The sequence below is a fragment of the Antennarius striatus genome, chromosome 5, assembly GCF_040054535.1.
Source record: "Antennarius striatus isolate MH-2024 chromosome 5, ASM4005453v1, whole genome shotgun sequence".
NCBI lineage: Eukaryota > Metazoa > Chordata > Actinopteri > Lophiiformes > Antennariidae > Antennarius > Antennarius striatus.
Genome location: NC_090780.1, coordinates 22,868,360 through 22,893,057, shown reverse-complemented (window position 1 = coordinate 22,893,057; position 24,698 = coordinate 22,868,360). Strand labels below are relative to the sequence as shown.

The 24,698-nt window shown below is 41.7% G+C and overlaps 1 protein-coding gene across 9 annotated transcripts in view; it reads left to right on the top strand.

Moving 5' to 3' along the window:
• LOC137594989 (band 4.1-like protein 1) overlaps positions 1-24,698 on the top strand; it is a 64,510-nt gene that overhangs the window by 20,328 nt on the left and 19,484 nt on the right. For 6 of the 9 annotated variants that reach the window (XR_011035370.1, XR_011035369.1, XM_068314725.1 and 3 more), the window contains exons 2-10: positions 12,934-13,074; positions 13,701-13,868; positions 18,744-18,848; positions 21,889-21,931; positions 22,113-22,188; positions 22,615-22,833; positions 23,176-23,287; positions 23,416-23,568; positions 24,467-24,564. Coding sequence is in view for 7 of the 9 variants with exons in the window: in XM_068314725.1 (XP_068170826.1) it covers positions 13,036-13,074; positions 13,701-13,868; positions 18,744-18,848; positions 21,889-21,931; positions 22,113-22,188; positions 22,615-22,833; positions 23,176-23,287; positions 23,416-23,568; positions 24,467-24,564 (1,013 nt within the window). In the remaining 2 variants the exon portion in view is untranslated. Of the gene's footprint in view, positions 1-7,894; positions 7,968-12,933; positions 13,075-13,700; positions 13,869-18,743; positions 18,849-21,888; positions 21,932-22,112; positions 22,189-22,614; positions 22,834-23,175; positions 23,288-23,415; positions 23,569-24,466; positions 24,565-24,698 lie in introns of those variants that run through there. The other 3 variants (XM_068314730.1, XM_068314729.1, XM_068314727.1) reach the window with 2 other exon arrangements.

The window sequence follows — 24,698 nt, the reverse complement described above, 5'->3', positions numbered from 1 at the left end:
TATTGTTTTGTGTGTTGTGAGGATGTGTTCACAAAATCCCCACATGCAGAGTTTAGTCAGCCGTGGAAAACAATATAACCACAGCTCCTCTGTCCCCGTAGCAACAGAAAATTAAATGAAAGACAATTTCAGACATCAGTTAATTCTGTAAGTCATTCATCGAGCGCAAATACCGACCTTCTTGCTTCCTTACTGTTTGACCGACATGTGGATTTACGTTTTTTTTTTCTTGTCTACTGTCGCCTTCTTTGACGTTTAAGCCGATTTCTCAAAAGCTGAATAGATTATAAATTGCCTCTGGAAATAATAGTTGCACCTTTAAAATAGGATTAGCTGCTATTGAACACATAATTGAATAAACCATTCCTTTGAAAATAATTTAAACAGCTTTAAACTGATTATGATGAATAAGTATGTAAACACGGCTTTGAGGTCATTTTTGCAATTTGTAATTTTTAAATCAAGTCCTTCTCAGCGATCGGATACGTTGCATTTTCATCATCCATGAGCTGTAATTCTTGACTCCAGAATCTTTCTATGCAACCTTGTGTTATAATTGCTCGGTGCCCATTGGCAGATTGGGCCACAGATGTTGGACGGTGCTGCAGGCTGCCCAGTATCCACCCTCTGGGCTTTCTTTTTAATGACAGGCAGCAGATTACACCTTGAAGAGGACAGATTGATGCCCGTAAAGACTCTGCTGCGGCAAATCTTAAAGGTCGACCAATTAATTGGTTTGGCTGATTAATAAACACAGATAAAAGGTTTCATTAACATCACAATCTGCAGCGACGTGCTTGGACTCAACAAATTATTTTCGTTGTGGATAAACAATGCAATGAATCTCATTTCCAAAATTTCTATTTTGAATTATTTTCAGCGCATAAAAACAGAACATCCCGAGCTTCACAATCACTTAAAGATGGACGTGTGATTTTCTTGGATAGAAAACAGAAATCAGATTTCACAACTTCCAGTCATGTTCATTCACACATTTCTCTCTCCAAAATTCAGAGGGAAATATTGGTATTATCCTTTCAAAATAAAGAAAAAAGACCTTAAACATGCACAAACTGTATTTAAAAAAAACCATGATGTGTGAAAAAAAAAGAATGGAATACTATATTGCAAATAATTCAGTCAGTAAAAAACACGAAATCAGCAAAAGAAATTCAAATAAATTTGTCTTTACATGTTGCAGAGAATTCAAATATCATAACTCAAGTCTTATTTTGACTGTTATGGCTCATTTGCATGAATTTTGACAGATGTATTCATTGACGCCAACCGTAGCGCTCTAGCAGAAGCAGAGCCCAATCGTCCAGTTGGGGTCCAGGTGACTGTAATGTGTTCAGAATCCCTTGGAAAGCGCAAGTTAAAAATAAAACCTTCTACATCATTTCCTGTTAAGTCACCCTTGTTATCCGCTGTCCACTAAAATGACCCGTCACACAGGATGAAAGCCAGGTTACGTTTCCAACTCTCTCTTGGGTGTCTGTCTCTTCTCTCACATCTTTGGAATGCGACTTCCAGTGAATATCAGTTTCACTTATTTGACCCCCTGCTGTCCCAAACCAGACAAGAAGGGCCAGGGGGCCACATCTAAATCCTTCTCATTGGAAGTGGAAAATAACTTCACCAAGTGGAATGAAAATTGTTTCAGTAATTTTCTGTCATTCTACCAATAAACAGACACACAGCTGCACCAGATGAGATAGAAAGAGACAGCAATGCAACCTGGTTCTGTTTTTAGCCCATGATGCGACCTCGCGTCCCGCCCACCCGCTGCTATTGGCTAGGGGTGGGGGGGGCTGCCGGCACATTACACAGAGGTTGATGTGCAGAAATGTCCCCGACAAAAAAATATGACACATCCAGAGCCTGGCTGATCCCGTCACACACTTCATGTGTTATTAGTACTGATTGAGAGGTGACGCTGACGCGACACACAATGGAGTTTTTACTCATTTCTAATACTGCTGGAAATAAATAAACTTATTGATCCCCAGCAGGCAGATTTGATTGACACGATTGGTGGGAGCGCTCCTGAGTTTCTCATCTTTGGAGTTCATTCTTGTAGCGATTTCTGAGTTTTCTGACAATCAAGTCCAATTTTAACTTTAATAAACACGAACCGCAGCTCCCCTTATCCCCTGATCGTTTGCTTTGATGAAATATTCAGCTGCTGTCTTGTTTGGTGATTTCTTTCTTTCTTTTTTTTTTTTTTTGCCTTTTCTTTTAGGTCCTTCTTTCTTGCGTCAATAATTTATTTTTAGAAAAATGGATTCAGTCCAGCTCCCTCGTCACGTCTCTGTTGTGTTCACTCTGTTTGCTTGGATTCTTTCTTTTTCTATTGTATCTGGTCAAAAAAAAACTATTAAACCTGGAAAAGTTTCCAGGTATGATAATATCCACTCATTGTCACATTGATGCAAACATAAAATAAAGTGAAAGACTAGCAAAAAGACCTCTTCTGATTTGATCAAACTAGCGTAGACCTCTCAAAGATGTAATTACATGTCACTCTGACAGCTTCCCTTTGCTATCACGGAGCGCCGCCACCCGGGTTTTGCACCTGCTGAGATCTATGCCGTTTAATCTGCTCCACGTAATGGAGCTGTTAGCAGATAACATGCTTACTGCTTATTATTCCGGGGGCCTATCAGATCACAAAAGGGCATCGGGGGAGGGGGAGAGAAGAGAAAGAGAAAAAAACGTGACTGCGTCAAACACACTTCTCTCTAGACCTTCATCTGTAGTCAAGTTCACCAACCACCGTCTGTTTTCCGTGTTTAAATTTCTGCGTGTTTGAGTATTCTGGCACAGGTGCTTCGAGAGAAACGGTCTCCGGACTTCTTGATGAAGAGAACCTCCCAGATCACAGAGACATTAATTAGTGCAATGGACAGGCTACTTCCTTTCATAGCTCAGCTCTCTTGCAGGGCTTCATCCCTCTACATAGAACGCCATATGGCGTGGCCTCGTGCCACACACTCCCATTGGGCGCCAGGGAGCAAACTTCAAATGGGCCATGGCAGGGGACAGGGGGGAGGGGGGTGATGCTGCAGGCTCCGTTGCCATAGTATTTGTGTGAAATAATCTTTTGGTTGGGGTCTGTAATGGGCCACAGAGTCCTCACACACACCCTCCGCTCTCCTGTCCATCCTGTGTGGTATTTTGCATGCATGTGGAACGACCTCAGATAGACTTCATTCCTCGGCGTCCATGCAGGCCGAATGTGGATCGGCCCACAGCCAAAAATGTTTTAGAGTATCCGCTGCTCTCCTCAGATGATGGAAAAGCTTAGGGCTTAGCATGTGTGTGTTTGTGTGTGTCTGTGTGTGTGTGTGTGCAGAAAAGGTGTGGAGAATCGTAGGCGAGCAAACAAACACACACACACTGACTCATGCATTCCAGCCGCTGCTTCTTTGTGTGGTAACGGGGCCTGAAAGCTGCAGTATGCCAGCTCGCGTCGATGCACATGCCCACAGCGGCTCTGCCTCCTCTCACTTTGAGCGGTACATTAGCCAGCAGCGCTGGAGTGCTGCTGCAGCTAGCTGGGCGGCAGCAGGATGTGTTCAGCTGGCAGAGAGCGCTGCTGCTGGGAGCGAGCAGGAGGTTCATTTGTGCCAAAATAGCTCGCATCCAGCAAAACCCTCTTAAGTCTTTTGAATTGTTCCCGTCAGAGCACACATTTTGTGTCATTTGATGAGTTTGCGGCCGTTAACATTTCAAGAGATGCTTTTGCTTCTTAGACTGTGCCTTTCTTTAATTTTAGAAAGGTTACGTTCCGGTATGAAGTTTCACACCAAATTTAATAGATTTTGAAAAAAAATGCTCTTGGATTGCTCTTAAATTCCCACAACGCCTCCTGTGTGTGTGTGTGTGTGTGTGTGTGTCGCTTATCTGGATAGATAAGTACAGTAAGAGAGCGTGACTATAACTCAATGCGGCCTATGGAGAGATGAGTCGTGGTGTGAGGGCCTTGTTGACACCAACCATTTCCCTTCTTGATTTATGGTCGTCTCTACGACTTCTGAGGGTGAAAGAAAATTGGAAAAACCACCTTAGAGGTGACTGCTGTGTTTATAAATGGTAGCTCGGTGTTTGGAGGCAGTTAGTCGCGTCCTTACTGCGGAAGATATCCAAGGACTGTGCTTTTTACTTGTTTCTCTTTTGGATTTATTCCCGCAGAGGATCTGTCTTTTTGACGAACTCTGTCACGAGGGCATACGCTTGCAAAAAAAACGCATTTGAGTGTGACCATTAGCATAATATTATGCATACGCGAGTTGAGACAAGGCTTCTTTGTCACTTTGTTGTGCACAACATGGTGCTGACTTTCTAAATAAAAGCATTTTTTATTTTTTTTAGTTTAGTGAAAGGGGAAATAAAGATTGACCTTGAATGCATCGCAAATGCACAGAGAAACCATCGCAAAAAAAAAGATGGAAGCGTCTCCTTAGAAACGCTTTGTGCTGAAGAACAAAACTTGTCAAGAGAAAATGAGAGTCTTATTTAAGACAAAGCACATTTTTAAAGAAACTCTGTCTGCAGATCAGTTTTCCTCTGAACAGAAAACTAATCTGAGCCGTGTGCCAGCCGGGCTTACACCCTGGGGACAAAGCAGGTATTGTGTCGGTCCTTACAACAGGGTCATGAAGCAAGACTTGCAACTCTACAATTGGGAGGGATTGATTCCACCACAGATTTAAGTAATTACCTCACTGTATATTCTGTTACTGAATACTCAAATAAAAATGTCTAATTCTAAGCAATTCCAAAATGACACTTTTCATCTTTTGCTGGAGACAGAAAGTGTGTTGCAAAACAATTGTATGATATTTTTTTTTTGGTTGCCAAACGTTCAAATGAGTGATGAATCCACAGAGAATCATTACCTGCTCAGAAACCTCCCTTGGTCATTTTGTGCTTTTTAGTGCCTCTCAGCTGCTTGTTTTGGTGTCATAGCTCGCAGCCCAACATTTATTCACATTTACTGCATAACCAGCTCTGATAAACCAATAAAATTAATGACTACCAGGTGAACACAGTTCAGCGTTTTAGGAGCTTAAGAGCTGGAGAGGATGTATCCAGTGGAGCAAACCAGAGATAATAAAGCATGGAGTGAATATCGGATTTGTTGGGTGGGAATAAAAACAACACCAAATCAATGCAAATGTTGTTATATGATTTCTGGCTATGTCAACAGACAGCCATTAGATAACAGGTTCACCACATCATATTTAATGGGACGATCAGATGTCAGTGTGAACAGCTCCCTGATGGCGCCCTCATCCCACATCACTAGAAGCGAAAGGTTGAAACGACACTTGACTTTATTACAGTTACTGTTGTTATTATTAATATTATTAGTATCATAATTATTACAGGCATTGTTAACAATAGTTGTTACTGGATTGTCTACTTTAATCCTACTATGACTAGTTCAACAGTTTTTACAGACTACCCTGCATCTTTTTGTTTCAGTGTTGTTGTTTTTCTATTGTATTGTTTTACAATCTTAAAAAAATTGTAAAAGAGGTTCAAAATAATGATTCAGGTAACGGAAACATAGAGTTATGACCATGAATAGATTAAAGATGAAGAGCTGTTGTTTTATCCAATTCCATCATCATTTCAGCTGGTATTATTCATGCACCGGTACAATTTTTAAAACATTTGTTTTTGGAAATCAAACATTTTTGAGACATAATTGTAAGTTTCTCAGCGGCAGCTCACATGATGCTTGGAAACGGTCCTTGTTTCAAACATCTAAACATTTAAACACAAATACAAGAACAGAAACAAACTGAAACAACATACTTTCCAGACGTATTTCTTGCCAGTGAGGTTGTAAAGCTGTCAAGGTCCATCATTCAGGGAAATGGAGCAATCGAGCAAATCAAATACATTTTCAATGAATTCGGCAATTTATTTCTAGTGCTCAACCTCAACGCAATTTTTGTCAAAGTACTCTTCAGTATGAAGTGGTCTGGACTGACTCTTTAGTCTGCAGACACCCAAGGTACCCATCATGAGCAAGAACATTGAAGGGAAAAACTGTCTTTTAACAGGAATAAACCTCAAGCAGATCCAAGATTAAGGTGGGCGGGGCCTCTGCTTTGCCTGGATTGGATGAGAGAAAGAAAACTGAGATTATGGGAAGAGAGAGATGGGGAGGATAGTTATAAGTGACAGGAACACAGACATGTGCAACCACAATAACAGTAACAGATATTATAATAGTCCCGAAATAAGTCAGCCTTCAATGCTGCAGTAACCAAAACCACAGCGTTGACTTTTCCTCTGTTACATCAAGGGTGCGTTTCTGAAAAGGGGTGAGCTCTAATGTCAACAAACGCTTCTTCATTCAATGGTTGCTTTCAAAGTGACTGCAAACGAGTTGATTTATTTCTGCGCAGGAATAAATAGACGTCATACAGTAAACGTGTCGGAGTGAAAAGAAAAACTAGAGGTGTGAAAAAAAACAGGATCATTGGAAAATAAATATATACATAAGAACAAAAAGAATGATTATAGACCTAATATTGAAATCAAAGGGAACTCGGAGAGTGTAGTTGCGCGAGATGATGTCTGTGTGTGTGTGTGTGTGTGTGTGTGTGTGTGTGTGTGTGTGTGTGTGTGCGTGTGTGTGTGTGTGTGTGTGTTTCTTCAAAGGGAAAGGGAAAATGAGGCTAAGGCTAACTGCGTGTGGTGCGTTGAGGCAAAACTTCAAGCATCTTGTGTCATCAGACAACTCTTGTTTCAAATTGGTGAGCGATGTGGATTTATTGATAGCTCGACTCAAAACTCTGCCACAGTCGACTTCACTTCATCTAATGGAGAACAAACAACAGCTTGTCGGAGAATCTCCCGAGTTTCAAACCTCTTGAGCGTTTTTGTGTGATATGCTAGGTTTGAACTTGTGAACCAAAACGCAAAGTGTGCTTCGCAGCAGCGAGGCAGGACTATTCCTAATGATGCGTGTTTGCGTAAATAGCATTCTGGTGCAAAAAAATGTCTAAGTGCAGCATTACTGAAAACCGGACTGACCTGTTTGTTGTTTTTCTCATCAGCGCTTTTAACCAAAGCCCCAAAAAACCGGTTGTAATCGAGGGTTTGTGGAAACAATTTTCCCGGTTGTAGATTATAGTGGTGGAGACTAGAGACTGTGGTGTGTTTGCAGCAGCCTCTCATTAACTGGAGAGGAGGTTTCGGGCCTTGTCAAATTGCGCGCTGGGCTTTCAGAATGTGACAGCATGTTTTAACAGAACCAGATAAAACAAGAGATAAACATACCGAAAGGCTCGTTCAAGGGGAACATATTGTGTGCACGTGATGGAGCAAAAAGTGGAACAAAGTGTGTGTTAATCACGGCTGGTTGTCCGTCAATTATACCCATTGGTATATCCTTTTTTTGGTGAGTCAAATTTTATGGCATTACCACCAATTGCTAATTATTTGGACACAAAGTGGGCGGTGAGAAGAAACCAAAAACATTCTGACTGACTTCGTCTTTGGAAGAGATGTTTAACAACTGCAACCTCAACAACAGACATTATCTTCAAAAGCAAAGCGTTTGATTGCTAATGCCTTTAAGTAGCATGGATCTGTCTTGTCCTAGTCATAAATGTTGGAATTTAAAATAGCTTTTTTTTTTACAAAGCCAACAAGCTTTATCTTGCCACTGTGAGTCTCCTGCCCCTGGAGGGGGGTGTTCATGACGATTGCCTTTACGTCTCCTACCGTCGTGTCCTCATTTCCCTTCCTCTCGACCGGTGCTAGCATGCTCTCAAACTGTTTCCCTTTAGAGGGGGATGATGGGAGAGACGCATGAGGTGGGGGGGGGGGATAAACTTTTCATCCGGTTGTCCCTACAGTGCTTGATGTCTGGCAGGCAGCCGAGCTCCGAGACGTCCCGCCTAAGCGCACGCACCAGTGGTTTCCAGCACAGCATGGGAAAGGTCAGCTTCCATTAGATCCACTGTGACAGAATGATGTCTCTGCAGCGATTCATACCGAACACGCCTGTAGCTCTCTTCTCATTCCGCTCTTTCTTTCTGTGTCTTGACATTCAATCCGCGAAGGGACGCCGTTAATTTAGCCGGTGTGTCCAACTGTGGTGCTGCTTCGCATTAAGATGTGAGAGAGAGGTGAGCATGTGTCGGCAGCACAGCTGCGACGGAGGGAAGATTGTCCTTTCTCCTCTGAGGGTGATTCCACAACCCGCCGCAGAAATTTTGAAGCTTTGAGGAGTCATGCAGTTGTTTCGGATGTTTGTTGTTTGACCTCAGTTTTCGTCGAGGCTTCATCTCCCACTAGTCATTAACTCGAGACTCGCCCTGGAAACTCTGCGGAGTAATGAGGGTCAGCAGAGGTCCCAGAGCTCCATCCTCGACTTCGACAAAGAATATTGCTTTTTTTGTAACGTAGAGGGCAAACGCTCCCCATTAACGGTACGGCGACGGGGTTACGCGTGCGATGTTGGAGGATTAGAACTCTCATCCTTGAGGTTGCTCTCCTCAGAATGACTGGATGCACTCGCGCTGACGTTACTGCAGCAGAGCTTGAGGGCTGAGACGTGTCGTACAGAAGCATTGCTGCTTTTCTTGGAAGAGGAAACAGTGTTGTTGACAACACAAGGGGGGATGCCTACTGAACGGCGTTGGACGGGAAACTCTATAAATTCTCTCTGCCTGTTCTAGTGCCACCACGACTGTCAAATTTGTGTGTGTGTGTGTGTGTGTGTGTGTGTGTCTGTGTTTTAGTGGTTATGTCCCTGTCAGAATGAAGACTGTGGCATTAGTCCTGTAACTTACACATTATACTTTGGTATAAGACCAGAGTAACTCCTGTCAAAGCTGCAGTTGTGCTTTTAGTGCTAATAAAATGTCAGTGTGTTACACGTGAAAATAAATATGGCCGAAATGGTTAATATTGAAATAAAATGATGAAACACTGAACTCTCAGCCTCCAATGCTATGAAGAAGAATGTAGTGAAATGTATGTCTGAGCTGTAAAAAATGTTAAATTCTTTGTTTTTGGAATTTGGAACAAAATTTTTCCACCGCAGTCGAGTTCAGTTCCGATTGTCACGTTTCTTTTAAGAGCAGCTACTGTGCACATTGTGGTGTGTTGCGGCAAACCAATCGCATATTCATTTGTGTCTGCGTTAATGAGGCATTCCTGCAAATGTTTTACATTTTTTTGTGGTTCTTTGTTGGGGATAACTACATATTTATGCACTTCTTTTACTTTCATTTTTGCAAAGCTTTCTGGGATTGTTTTGCCTACCATTCCGGGGCCACCTGTAGGGCTGGATGACTTCTACCCCTCCATCCCCTAAAGAAATAGGACAAGCTGTCCTATAAGGGAGTGTTCTACATGGAGCGGAGGAATTAGGAGTCAGCTCCCTGCACCTGTAATCATCTTTATATAAGTGAATCATTTCTACCACATATCATCACCCTCTCCTCATTGTGGACTTGAAGAAGACTTGTAGACCTGTGCATTCAATCACACGATTGCATCAGCTACTGTATAACCCATATGCAAATCATTCACGAGTCAGTAGGGGGGCATGGTTCAGTCTCTCCATTTTGCCGTTGTAATGGTCTTTTGTGATTGTATTGTCCCCTCTGCGCTCGGCAAATGCTAATGGGTAAATGTGATTAAGACCCCAGAGCTGAGCCGGGTTGTGTACGGGCCAAATAGTGATGACTCTGCACTGTCAGGGCTGAGCAGAGGAGGACGAGGAGGTTATGTTTTCTAGTAGATGGTGGGAGGAGGAGGAGGAGGAGGAGGAGGAGGAGGAGCAGTGACCTGCATCCCTGCATCCACGGATGCAGCCCCTCCGTCGCCAACCAGAGGGAAGGCTGCTCGACATTTCCTTTGAGTAGCGTTTGCGCGTCCCCCCCCCCTCTTCTTGTCGTGTCTTATCTTCACAGTTTATCCTTTTTGTGCCTCTGTATTTCCAGTCTTTTGGCCTCGTCATCAGTCCTCGCGCAGATCGTCTCTGTTCCCTCCGTCACTCCTCGAGGAGCGAGACGATCAGGTGGAAAGCAAAAAAAAAAAAGAAAAAAGAAAAAAAAGAGTACTCTATGCTGTTACCATGGCGACTGTATCCAGGAGCCGAGCCAGTACGCTTCCACGGACATGCGTGCTCGCCTGCTCGTTCTCTCTCTCTGCTTGCCTAAAGATTAAAGCTCACCTCTGATGACAACGAAGAGAAAAGCGACAGGAGAGACAAGGGGAAAATGCTGCACCTGTTAGGGAAGAGGAGACGTTTGCAACCCTGCATAGAGTCGACATGCCTTTTTTCTCTGATGAATCATTATTCTCCATCACATACATCAAATTGTCAGTGAACCGCACGCGACGCACAACATGGGAAAACCACAGTGTTCTCGCACTGCGAGGCGCATTTTCTTCCCCCCGATGTAGAGATGTCAGAGGGTGGGTAGACAGAAACGATTACGCGTAATGGTCTGTACCATGAAATTAATACATTCTCAAGGGCTCTACTGCAGCACTCTTTGATATCAATTTATATTAATTTACCGATTAATCAACATTTCTCAGAAGATGTCTGAATGAAGGAGCCCATTTAGTGGAAACTAACCAATCTACTGCGACGTGGCTTGTCAGTTGTTTGCACGCATACACATGGATCTTTTATGTCCTCTTGAAAGCCACAGTAACTACCAGGTTCGTGTATGATTATAATGTGTGTCGTAGTAGTGCACAGCGCAGAAGGGTAAATTGCCGATGCTGGGGAACAAAAGTAACTGGACTGAAGGTGTTTCCAGATCGTCGTCTGAGGCAGATAGATGTAGATTCACACAGACGGCTCAGATGAATGCATCCTGTCATGTAGCGCAGATGGATGTGAAAATGCACACCTGTACCGCACACCAGGGAGAGGCTCATCATTTTCAGCTCGGCTGAATTCGAAAAACCGCAAATTTGATCTCCGAACAACACGGGTACAGTACGCGTTTGCTTCCTTTTGCTCATCATCAGAACACCAATACCTGGTGGAGTTGTATCGTCTCTTTACTTGACAGTCGTATCCACACAGTTTCCTCCAATTTCTGTGTTTGTGAATAATGAAACGGTTGTTATGGGAAATGCAGAGGACATCACTCATCTTTATCCACAAGCGGCGTGTCAAAGACCAGCCCAAGAACCAGCGTGAACCGGTTGTGTTCCGCCCTCGGTCTTAAAAAATGATCGCCCACAATCCCCCAGGTGCATTATGTTGATGTGATTTGTTGCTCATAGGAAGGGTTAAGAGACTGGAACATATAATAGGTCCTGGAGTATTGCCTGGGGAACTGGATAACACAGTACATAAGCATTATTCTATTGTGCTTTGTTGTGCAGATCCCACCAAGAATGTGTTAACATGCTATTAACCTCGTCTTCCTTTCATAAAAGGTCATCGAAGAGCATGTTTCAGGGTCATTAGCATCATCTTGAGAATCCATTGAGTGGATATAGAATAAAAGAATCCAAAGCTATCTTGTATTCCGGTGTTTGTTGAATTTCGTTTGTCTTGTGGATTGAATAAGTCAGATGATACGGCCACCCACAACGGCTTCTAACAGCAGGAAATCTCAGCTACAGTATCTAGAGTATGTCGTTAGCTGCAAGTGTGAGATTTCTCCGTCTCACCATCACAGTGCAAAAGCGTCATTTTCAGTTCACCACCTGCTACTCAGTTTTAATCGTATGAGAAATCCATCATGGGGAAAGAAATAAAACGAATTTGTAGGTAGGAGATAAGAGCACAATACTAATGCTGTGAATTTTATTACTGTTATTTAATACAAGTACCCAGCCTTCACGGTGTAAGCTTTGTCAGAATAGAATATGAATTATTACACAAAACACCCACTGTGAACAACCATGTCGGGAATTCTTATTTCTACAAAAAAATAAAAGAGGAGAAGGAATTCCCTTCTAAAAATACAACCCGAGTATTTCATTATCATGCAAATAGAAAAAATGTGCACATGTAGCCATAATTTATTCCAAGACTGCAGGTCCTAAAAAAACAAAAGATACAGTAAAAGTTGCTAAAAGATAATTTAACTTTGCTTTAGTTACAATTCTTTTATTGTTGAGAAACGGATAGCCCGGACAGCTGTGTAGCATCGTTAATACATCCAGTGTTGTTGTTTAGCCCACTCACGCCTACAGCCTGCATCTGAGTGCAGTAAACTCCCATGATCTCCAGGCAAATGGTGAAATTGAGAAAGTAGAAGTGGACGAGGTTGGCAATAGGAAAATGGTTGCATAGAAAATAACGGCGTTTGAAAAATGATGACAGTTCATAAAACTACATTGCATCAAACAACCGACTCACCGCTTTGGGGTGTACAGTGTGCAGTGTTGTCTTTTTTGCACCTTGTTTTGTAGCACTAAAGCCTTTTATTAGACAGCATGACATGAATACACAGTTTTTTGTTGTTGTTGTTTTTTTTGCAGATGAAGAAATGAACTATGGAAAGCTACGAGTACTGACTTTCGTGATCACGGCTTAATTCAATAATGTATTTTTTTGATTAGCGTCACCTCACTGCTGGAGCTTGTCTTGCTTAAATAGATGATCATTATCTGGCTCGGAGATGGATTTTATAATTAAAGTAAATGTCCTTGAGAGGAAGGTGATTTATGTCTGTGAAAATCATCTTTTTATCAGGAAAGCACAGCTTCTAGAATTACTTTGATACAGTTATTGTCTTGTGGTGAAAGAATTTGTGTTCCAATTTTTTTTTTAAATTTACCACGCCTTCAATCAGCTTGACTCTGTTAATTCTGAAAGAAAGCATGGAATATTGCTCCTGAAATGGCATTTGAAGGGGAACACTCTGCTCTTTGGGATTGTATTTTAATTTTCTTTGCTGTGTTCTTTTGTGTTTACAGGTTTGTGTTACTTTGGTGAAGCATCAGAAACAGACCCTGAATCAGGGGTGAGGAGAGGAGCAAGGTAGGAGTCCTCCCACACAGCAGGGGGCAGCAGCAGGTATGCAGGACTCCGCTTCAGACAGCAAGATGGCCAAACAGGTGAGCTTAAATGCTCTTTTGTGCTCATAACTAAGTCATTAGGTTGGTGCTAACAGCCAAATAAAAGTGACAGAAAAAGAATGATCTATAAAGACTAAGATGTGCAAAAAGCTGATTTAAGCGTCCTATTTTACAGTTTGTTCATAATGAAGAAATCCTTTATTATGAAGCAGGGGAATTAATATGTATTGTTTCTGAACATTTCATCAGTTGCACATAGATGAGTTCTTTGTTCCAAAGAATCTGAAGAGTTCATGACATGTTTTGTCTGTACAAGCAAAAACATCGCTAATGAATAATGTAATTCAGTGGTTACTCTTTTGAAAAGGGAGTCAATGCATTTAAATGTAGATCTTCATTGTTCAGATGTTCATTGTTCCAGTAATTGAATTAGCAGGTTTGTGTGCACAGATGGCTTGTTGCTGTACGTATTATCTCACTGCTATTATAGCCATAAAGCCAATCTGTACGCAACTACATTTTCTTGAAGCCATTGGAGTCAAAGGAATTCATCTATAGGTTATGGTAATATAGGTATATTGTAGATATACAGGCAATTTAATATATCTATGGAAGACAGGTGAGCTAATCCTATTGATTTGTCTTTTTTTAATGTCTGCATTAAGGAACAGAACTTCAAACACCTCGACGAACACAGAGAAACGGACGACGTGTCTGAGAAGACGTCCCCAAACAAAAACCTCAAATCTCCACAGAAGGGCTCCAAACGACTTAAAACCACCCCCTTCAAAGTGACACTGCTGGACTCCACCGAGTTTGAAAACGAAATCGAGGTATGCCTAACGGAAAACAATTTATGGCGACGCGCTTTCAGGATTTAGCCTTGATGTCGTTTAAGCAAGTCATTGAAAAACCATGTTCTTCATTTCTTTTGCTGTTATTTTCTTCTGTCGGTACCTGTATAGGGATGTGTGTTGTATGATGTTGCACAAGAGGAGATACAACATGCACAAAAAAAAAAAAAAAAAAGAATCAAAGCGAGGACACCACGCTGAGAGCTCACCAGGGGGTAAATCCAAAGCAATGGTACATATTTCTGTTTCACACATAACAGCACAAAGAAAATCATTTCTAAAAGCCTTCATTCCACAAAAATGATCTGATTACATAATTCCAGTAATTTGAAAACGTAAATCAGATTTCCCACTTGCTAAAAGAGGTCAGCAGAGGCATGAAAGAGAGAGAAAAAACATGTAGCGTATATATAAATGTGCTTTAATGATGTAACCTAAGTAGTGATAAAGATGATTTTGACTAAAGGGCGATTTTTAAAGTCTAAAAAGACAAAAAGGCTGATTTTAGTGCATTCTAATTTTGCTATCTACGAGAAAAGCGATAAGGGTGCAAGGTATCAATGCCTGGCAGAGCAATTTAATGTGTCCAATATGAGAATTTTCATCTCATTAAAAAAAGCTGTAGAGAGAGAGAAGAGAGAAGACTGAGCAGGGCAGGAAATGAGTTATAAGCGGTAAAATTTTTCCCTCTGCAGGCTCTTCCCATGGTAGATCACACATGGCCTACTTACCCATAGTAAGAGTGCAGCAATCAAGGAGAACTGATAAAATCAACACAACTTTCCAACTTGATTATGCAAGAAAAAAAGGCTCCTCTTCTGGAGTATGGAGTATAAAACTGTGTCACAGACATGATGTCATAGAGCCATCCTTGGTGAAATCTAGCTGTAAGACCTTTAGACTATTACGCAATAACTCTGTTGTGTGACTTTCTGCTTCTGAAATCTCAGACGCGGTCCTGAATTTTGGTCACCATCATGGGCCAAGCACCGAATACAATGGAATTCAATCTCTTCTCTTGTTAGACCATTTTACCCTTTCCCACCTCTAATACCTTCATCAAACACAGACATAACCTACCTGTCCGTGACTCTGCAACAAGAGCAATCCTTGCTGCTTTGCTTTCATTCAAAATTCAAGGCTACTAACTCGTATGCATCACATATTCAAGACTGACAAACTCTGACCCATGCTTTCATTGTCAGTTATAATTGATGGGGATGCACTGTGTTGAAAGCATAGAAATAAACTCTAAATTTTGTAGACTAGAACTAACACAATGATGTCACTACGGCTGTACCCATTTAAATAAGTTTTGACTGTTCAATATGAAAATTTGACTGTCACTTCAGTGCTTTAGTAAACTTACATTCGCCTGCATGAACCTGACACAGGTTTTCATGCTTCTCTTCTTAATCTGTTATGTGAAAACTTCAGAGTTCTCACACAGTTAAAGCAAAATCTAAGAGTACATCCTGCTGAAAGCTCAGTTATAAAATACCAGCTCCTGTCACCCCAATGACGGCACCATTACCTAAAATCTAGGGCTGGAGGTAGGATTTTACTTTGACAGCCATGCTATTGCATCTTCTTGGCTCATAAGCGTGCGCTGACACAAATAAAAAACAGCTTATCAGTTAACCACCAGTTTATTGCATGTGTATTTTTCAATATGGACTAACTTGGAGAGAATCTACTGCATACTGACATGGGAGAAGATACGATCTTCCAGAAAGGTCCTAGGCCCACAGATGGATTTGATCCAAGGATCTTCTAGCTGTGAGGCTGATGCTGCCTTATTATGTTATCATTGTTATTTTTCATAGTCCTCAAGTGAGCTGTTTGTTTGAATCCGGTTGCTCATTTGATCATTTTTGGCTTGCTATTTGATTCTATGATAATAAACCTGGTCTGGTGCGCCCTAACAACTCAGCAGAGGTCAGAGGGGAACACATTTCCCATCTAGGGCTGCTTATTGATGTAAAAAAATTATTTCCTTTAATATAAGAAAAGTTTCACTGGAGTCTCAGAGTTTACCAAATGTCAGTGAAAGCCGTCAGCACAGACAGCTAATGGAGTGCTAGGAAATCTAAAGTTATTACATGGTGGCAAGCCAGGTGCAGCCAAGAAGAAAATAGAAGAGCAATGTTATCATGAGACTAGCCGTAGGATACTTATGCACAGTGCATGATGCGGCGTGCATGAAACTTTGTGTGTGTTTAGTGTTGTTACCAAAACGCACTTTCTATCTTTCTATGCGATGCGTGCATCCACCTCTATCTCTCTTCGCTGTGAAAACATTCTGTAATACCCCTGGGCATTTTCTCCAGCGCAACACGAGTTCAACGTCATGGTTATAAAAGCCTTTTTTTGTCTTAAAGTGCTCATCCTGACTATGTGGATGCCCCAGCAGCACTGCAATTTAGAGAAGGAAGCTCGTGTTTTTTTTAAAAATTGCAGTTTCGACGAGACCCTCAGACCTCATCGACGTCTCGCTTCAGCTTACTGTCTTTAATTGCCGGGATGGAACTTCATGCCTGTCATACCCAACCCTCCCTCATGCTTCCAGAACATGGTAATCACGGCTTTGAAGGATGACAGGCCGTACTTTTAGGAGCGCTCTCCCAGGAGGTGCCACATTCATGGATTAATTAACTCTCTTGTCATGGATGCACAGCTGAGCATCCCTGTGATCCTCGGGGACGAGAGGAGGCGCCGTGCCCTTGCCGACGTCCCTCACCCACTCTCCCCCACACTTAACTTGGGTGCAAACAACATCCTTTCCGATATTAGTATTTAATTTATCCACAACAAACACATTCTAATTCCATACGCTGATTCGTTCCATTAACTGATTTAGATTTGATAAAACATACAGTGACGTATTTACAATGGTGCGTTCAAGGACCCAGAGGCTGACTTAAGTAAGGAAGACGTTTGAGGCGGAAGAATTGCTCCACCTGTTACCGATAAAAAACGGAAAGAGCCAAACTGTTTTTCAAGTCATAGCCCTTAGATATTAAGAAATAAAATAGCAGAAGGATAATACTGTATCTGTTTCCTTGGCAACTGCTTACTCCATCTCTCTGTTGCCTCACAAAGTCGGCCCCAGGGGAGGAAGCACCATGTGTTTGTTAGTGAGTATAATACTGTGGCTGAGTACTTCAGCGTTACTGTAGGTATCACCATCTACCTAATTCACTGTTGTTTGAGTCCGCGCATGAACCGATGAAATTTAATCAGAATAAATGGTTTGAGCGCTCATTTGGATAAAAACCAGCAAATGTGGCTTTCAGTGCTGAAGATTCTTAAAAGGATAAAAGTCAGGAAGTCCATTTGGCTTGTGCTGATTAATAATCAGATCCTCCTAATGGGTGCAGAAATGACATTAGAGAACCATTTTTTTGCATAGAAAGGAAAAAGAAACTGTGCTCTCCACTGTGGATTTACTTATGTGGTTGCTCGCGTTGCATGTCATTGAGCTGTGAAGATGATCAATTCCAAGTAGGAGTCGTGAATAATCCCTTTTGTCATTAGCTGTTGTACTGTAGATTAAAAAAAATAATTGTATAATCTGTACATTGCTGGACTAATTGAATAAAAATACGGGGCAATGACAGCAGCTGTGTAGTGAGATTAGTGATGTCATTTCAAACGAGTGATCAGAGAGAATACTGGAGTAATCCTACATAATTTAGTTACCAACCAATCAATACTCAGTACGAGGGAATTAAAGTATGTATGAACGATGAATGCTACTCTGGTTGTGTAGATATTAAGATTTCCCAACATGCCAGTCTGGTTGAATGGGTTCTGTTTAATTCGGTAGCTAACCACTGGGCCACTGTGACATCTGATGTCTTATAATTTTATTCGCATTCTTTTTTAATGAATTATTTTGTACGATACAAATATTCAACTTCACCAGCGGAAGAATCTTCTGAATTATGCTCCCATGACTTTTACTGCAGCACCACCAGCAGGTCAACATTTTATTTATCTGACAAACTATCATGATATCAACCAGATGATATGGAGGAAGACATCATGATCCCCAGAGGATTCATTTCACTTATTTTTTTTGGATTCCCTTGAGTTCAGACGTCAAGAGTTGTAATTCATTGCTTCAGCGCTTTTGCTTGTGAGCAAACACCTGCCAAGGCGTTCATTGTAGATTATGATTAGACTCTTGCTTCCAACAAAAACATCCCTTTTTAGGTGGAACTTCAACCCAATAATGATAGATTTACTTCAAAGTCAGTAATTTTTTTTCCTTACTTGGCACCATTTCCTTCCTACCTGTCTATTTTGGTACTCTAAGCTAAATGATAAAGATGTACTTATCAGCCAGATTTGTCAAAAAAGCTCCTTCAACACTAAGAATCCATCACTCAGATGTCAACTAGTGAAATGAAATACGCAACAGAAGCTGGCTTTATGTTGAAAAAAACCCCAACAACAACAACCTGTCACTTGAATATGAAAAGAATCACCACTGAAGTGCTCGTCTTGAACTCCCGTCAATAGATGCAATCTCTGCTTACAGTACAAAGACCGATCCCTCCCCAGCAATTTTCAGTCTATTTCAACTGTCAGGCGTTTTGTGCAGACTGACTGTGTCACAACAACAAACAGCTGAGACTTTTTATTGTGCAGAACAAGAAAGAGATCTTTACAAGCACAGCTGTTTAATGGAGGTCTGGTATTGATGATGAGCCAAGAGATTTCCCAATAAAACTGATGAACACCATTATGAGGCACTCATGTCTGTGTGGCATTTTTGACATTTGACAGATAATCTGCTTTCATTTTTTCATTGATGTTGACCTTTTCATCGCCGCTTTGTCTTTACAGAAACACTCCAAAGGACAGATCCTGATGGACGTGGTGTGTGAGCATCTCAACTTGCTGGAGAAAGACTATTTCGGTCTCAGCTTTGCCGACGCGGACCTCCAGAAGGTTAGCGAATTGTGTGTGGCGCAGTAACCTCATGCGATATTTTCAGCACCTCGGTTACAGAATAATCTGTATTCATGGCACCCATTTGTGGGAGATCGGCTCTGTCAGGGGCTGTATTATCCATCGCTCAGAGATAAATGGAAAATCTAAAATTTTTCAGGCTGTGTCTGAATCTGGACAAAAGGCGACTGAAAATGTGAATTTGGATTAAAAAAAATTGAGAAAGCGCTGGTTGAATGATATAAGAAAGTTTGGAATGTAAATATTTCTCAGTGGCAGAGCTGCTGTGGCGGCAGGAACAATATCATTGATCGACTTCAACTTTTGCTGACTGAAGCCAAGAGCTATCAGGGAAATTAGAATGCTCTCTAAAGTTTTCATCTTAACAACTTCACTGATCTCTTCTTTTTTCTTTTATAACCAGTATATACAATCAAGTGAAAGCAGGCTAGCTTGGTAGCTAGCTGGGGAAAAAAAAACAGTGCTTGGTAAAAAGTGTTCTGCATAATATTAGAGATAGACATCTCCAAACTGGGACGCCTTAAATAATTTGTTCTTATCTTGATAAAAATTTTTTTCCAGAAAGCGTCATCTGAGGTTTGATTATTTTCTCTTTTATACAGTATGTACTTCGTTCAGAACACAGATCGCTTTAACATATCAAGAACAAGGTCTGAATTTGTTTTCCTCCAGACCCTGAGCTTATACATTCCAGCTATCAGCTCTCAAGACAACTCTTTGTTAGTTGCTTTTCGTGCCGTTTTGTGCCGTTCAAACATCCCTCAGGCCAGGAATGTCATTTCAACAAGCTACAGTGGAACCTTCTTCCTTCTAAACACAGGAAAGATGACAAAACTAAGTCCATTCTGACGTCTTGAGCACAGCGTGTAGTCATCATCATCATCTTGAGCATGCTTTCTCAGCTCACATGCTGCGACTTGATGCTTTTGGACAGCAGAGGCTTTGCATCAGGGGTCTAATCAGCCCGTGCAGATAGTTTAAAGTGAGGTTTTAGAGGTAAGCAGGCTTAAACTTCAAATGTTTTCCTCTCTGAGTGTAGGTGAGAATATAGCATGAAGAAACATGACAGGATCATCAAAGAAAGGTTTATTGGAGAACAGCTGGAGCCATGTGTCTGAGATTATCGAAGATCGCCAACCCAACCTAGTCTAAACAAATTGAAACGCCCTTTCTGTGTCTTGTACCAGGGGAAGAATGGGTGTAAAGTTCACCTTTTTGGAAGAACTTCTTTCTTACTCATGATCACTTTTTTGGAATCAAAGTGGCAAAGGCGAGAGCAAAAGTCTTAAACAGTCAGTGATTAAAAGTTTGTCCTTCTTTTTCTGCACCGGAAAGCAAAGCAGCAGAGAGAACGCTTCACTAATTGAGTGGTCTTTGGCCTTGTCTGATACAAGATAGATTCAGTGGGACGATAAATGCCTTTTGGCTCATTAAAGTGTTTATCCGCCTGATTAAACACTGGAGGAATATGTGTGTGTGTTTGAAGACGCAATTCAAATTGCTGGAGATGTTTGCAGTTTTCCCGACACGGCCTCGGGATCGCTCTTTGCAGTATCGGCCTGTAATGCTCCTGATTTAAATGCGACCCACCGCTACGAAGACTGTCCGCATTAATAAGCAGCTGCTGTGTGGTATTCAGGTTTTTGCGTTGATTGCTATCGTCCCTCCGCATCACCAGGCGGCTCAGAAATATGTTGCATGTGGGAAAAACACCTGTTTGTGTGTAAATTTCGGTATTAAAGTAACACATTACTGTATATTAATTGCCTTTACTGTGAGGGAGTAGACATGCTTGGCTGCTTAGATTTATACGATTTGTTTTAATTAGATTAAGCAACAGATGCTGAGCAAACCAGATGCTGACTCCAACTCTGACTTTCCCTATAGCATCGCAATATGGTTTTTATTTTCTAAATGGATCGTAATTCAAAGTAGAGGTTCAAAATGTCCACTTATTCATTGCCATGTACTGTGTGTATACTTATTTTGTTTTACCTCCAAGATACTTAAATAATAATCATTCATTTTCATTAACTGCTTCTTCCGATGTTGCGAGTCGCGGGGTTGCTGGATCCTGTACCAGCGGACTTGGGGAAAGAGGCAGGGTACACTCCAGGTGCGACGCCAGTGCAATAATAATTACAATTATTATAATACTTTTAAAAATTATTTATTTATTATTTTATTTTATAATAAAATAAAATTATAAATAAATGATAAATTAAAATAATAAATAAATAATTATATTACTTTTTAAATGTTTTATTATTTATTTATTATTTTATTTTATAATAAAATGAAATTATAAATAATAAATTAAAATAATAAACAAATAATCATATTACTTTTTAAATTTTTTAAAATTATTTTTTAATTATTTTATTTTATTTTATTATTTGTAGGAAAGTCTGTTACCTCTGCAGACAGGTGGTCATTTTTTTAAGGAAAGTTTGCGAATAAAAGACAATTCTATGAGAATAAAAACTGTAATAAGAGGAGGAATATCCTGTGAGCAATTCCACAGAATTCAAGAAGCTAACGGCATCAAAAGAGGGACAATTCCATCAATTCCCTTTTATAAACTGTATTAATCAGAAATAATCCCTCATTACTCTCCATTACCACTTGTGTGTCATGTGGCCCTAAACAGCCTGATTTACAGCTTCTGTTAGCAACAGAAGATGAAATGCTCCGGTAACCAGAAATGGTGCCCCTATAGGCAAAATCAGTTTACTACATGGTTGGATGGGAACTGTTGGGATAGGTAAGTTGGCTGGCAGTGACTTAGCAGTAGGATGAAGAAACAGATGCTTGAATTAAATCTGCTGTCTAAATTAAAACGTGTCGTCTTTGAGAGGCTCAGCGGGGGGGGGGTGCTCAGTTTCGTTATTTAAACCATATGGAGACACTTCCGTGAGGAACGCTGATGGCAATTAGATTAAAATTATGACACGATTGTGCGTCAGTCTCGATTCCGGTCCGCCCTCGTGTGAATTTGTCTCGTCCTTCTGTCTTACAGAACTGGTTGGACCCCTCCAAGGAGATCAAGAAACAAATGCGAAGTGAGTGTCTTTTTCCAAGTAGCTGGAATCAGAAATGTTTTATTTAACAGCCAGAAAAAAGTTTAATCCGCTAACGTATGAAGGTCTGGCTTTAATCTGCTGGATTGGGTTTTTACAGTTTTGCTCAAATTTCCTCAAAACCGACATACCGGTTAACCTCACTGGGCTTTTTTCTCCTTAGACTCTCCGTGGCATTTTGCCTTCGCTGTTAAGTTCTACCCTCCAGACCCCTCGCAGCTCACTGAGGATATTACCAGGTAAAGTGCACACACACACACACACACACACACACACACACACACACACACACACACACACACACACACACACACACACACACACACACACACTCACACACGCACACACACTCTCTGTGCTGTTAGGTGCTTTTAATCAGAGGAGAAAGTGTTTACAGATCAGCTCGCCTCCTTTCTTCTTCTCCTAAATTTGTGTGTTTACACAACATTTTTGTATCACTTTACACGCCACATTTGCCCCCGGTGTCAAAAGCAAACCCCAAATTCCTCTCTCTCTTGTCTGCGGATTAGACCTGGAATGCTATTAACTGCCTTGGATTAACTATGCTGAATACCTGTTACGGCTTGCATCGTCTCGGGCTTGTTTGATTGTCACCCCCCCCCTTCACCCCTCACCCCCCCCCCTCCTTTTGTCTCGTCTTGCAGGTACTACCTGTGTCTTCAGCTGAGGGACGACATGCTGTCGGGTCGGCTGCCGTGCTCGTTCGTCACCCACGCCCTTCTGGGCTCCTACACCGTTCAGGCCGAGCTGGGCGACTACGACCAGGACGACCACGGCCCCGACTACGTCAGCGACTTCCGCTTCGCGCCCAATCAGACGCGCGAGCTGGAGGAGAGGGTGATGGAGCTCCATCGAAATTACAAGTACGTGGACGATGTCCTTGCTTGAATTAGATTTTTTTATCTTATCCGCAAATCTCTTGGGGATGATCGGCCGGGGGGGAGGTTGACGGATGCCGTCGTATCACGGCGCCATCTGTAACCGAGGCGCACACAATGCTAGTCTTGCACAATCATAGGCAGAAGGTCTGATCTGGTATTGTGTATTTTTTTCTTTTTGGCATGTGGCCTAATGACATGCAGCAGAGGATGAATGGGGGGAATTTAGAGTTATCAAGATTCTCGTTATGATAACAGCGCCCCCAACTGTGCAGGATTATGGGTTTATTGCTTAAGTTGACCTCTTGTTGTTTTTATTTGTCGCAGATATTATCTTGATTCTGCCCACAGGGGGATGACTCCAGCTGAGGCTGAAATTAACTTTTTGGAAAATGCCAAGAAGCTCTCCATGTACGGGGTGGATCTCCATCACGCTAAGGTGGACTTTTAAAAAAAATAAATAAAAAAAATCGATTTAAATTCAAGCAGCTCTCAAGGATGGACACGGTGTCGCTTTTTCTACTAATGTCTGACCCTTTCCTGTCCCCCCCTGTCTGTCCGCCGCAGGATTCTGAAGGGATTGAAATAATGTTGGGTGTTTGTGCCAACGGTCTGCTCATTTACCGTGACAGGCTGAGGATCAACCGCTTCGCCTGGCCGAAAATCCTCAAGATCTCCTATAAGAGAAGCAACTTTTACATCAAAATACGACCCGGAGAGGTACTGGTCCAAAGAAATAGCACAATCTTGTGTAATTTTTCTCATTTCTGCTGATTCTTATGATGTCAAAGCAATGTTCAACATGTTATTTGGTCTTGGGTGGACAGAAAATGAAGGTACTGAAGTGGTTTAGGTGCTGGACTTGTGCTTCTAAGGAAAATTTGAGGGTTTAGGTTTCAAATTTAACAGTTTAAAAGATATGTCTTTCACATTTCTCTTTAAATGTGCATGATGTACACGTTTAAAGAGAAATGTGCACATCATGCAATTCTTACTAAGCCATAACTACAGATTTTGACTTCTGCAGTGGATTCTCTCCTCCAGCTGTTCCTGGGGGAATAAATGTGAGGTCAGTTGTGTTGAGCAGATGGCTGTAAAATACCTTTTTTGTTGACATTTTGTTCCTCCGCGCACTGAGGTTCGATGCTTTGGCCGCTCATTGTGAAGTCCAGTTTATCCTCCATGCTGAGGCTCAGTGTGGCGTCTGGGCCAGAACCAGTCAAGTGACAGAGCTGCACAGTGAGCCTGTGGTCGGGCCAAATAAATAGACCCTTTAACTGAACTGCTGCAGCTGCAGCCGTCAGCAGAATAGACGGGTAAAAAAGTGTAAATATAGAGTTGTGTAAAAGTTGAACACCCTTTTTCCTCCCCATGTCTGATCATTAGTATTATCCCCTGCCTTGAGCTGCTCTTGTCTGACACTCCACATCCCATGTTCTAAGCGTGTTTTAGCTCGTGAAGGCAGTGTTTATGCGAAGTGTGAAGGAGTCAGTGGGATTGGTGTGTGTATATGTTGCTCTAAACTGACATGGCTTTAGGAAATACAACATAACAGTGTCCTATCTCCTGCACCACTCCTCACATTTCTCTCCATTTCCCTCTACTCTCTTCCTTCCAGTATGAGCAGTTTGAAAGTACGATCGGTTTTAAGCTTCCGAACCACCGAGCCGCCAAGAAGCTGTGGAAAGTCTGCATTGAGCATCACACCTTTTTCCGGTAAGGATTAATCTGGTCTCATGGTCCCAAGTTTGCAGTTCAAAGCCCAGTTGATGCAAAGGGAGAGTTCTCGGCTGCACGACTTCATCCGGGGCGGCCGCACTCAGTTTATTATACAGTTTGTTGAACGTACA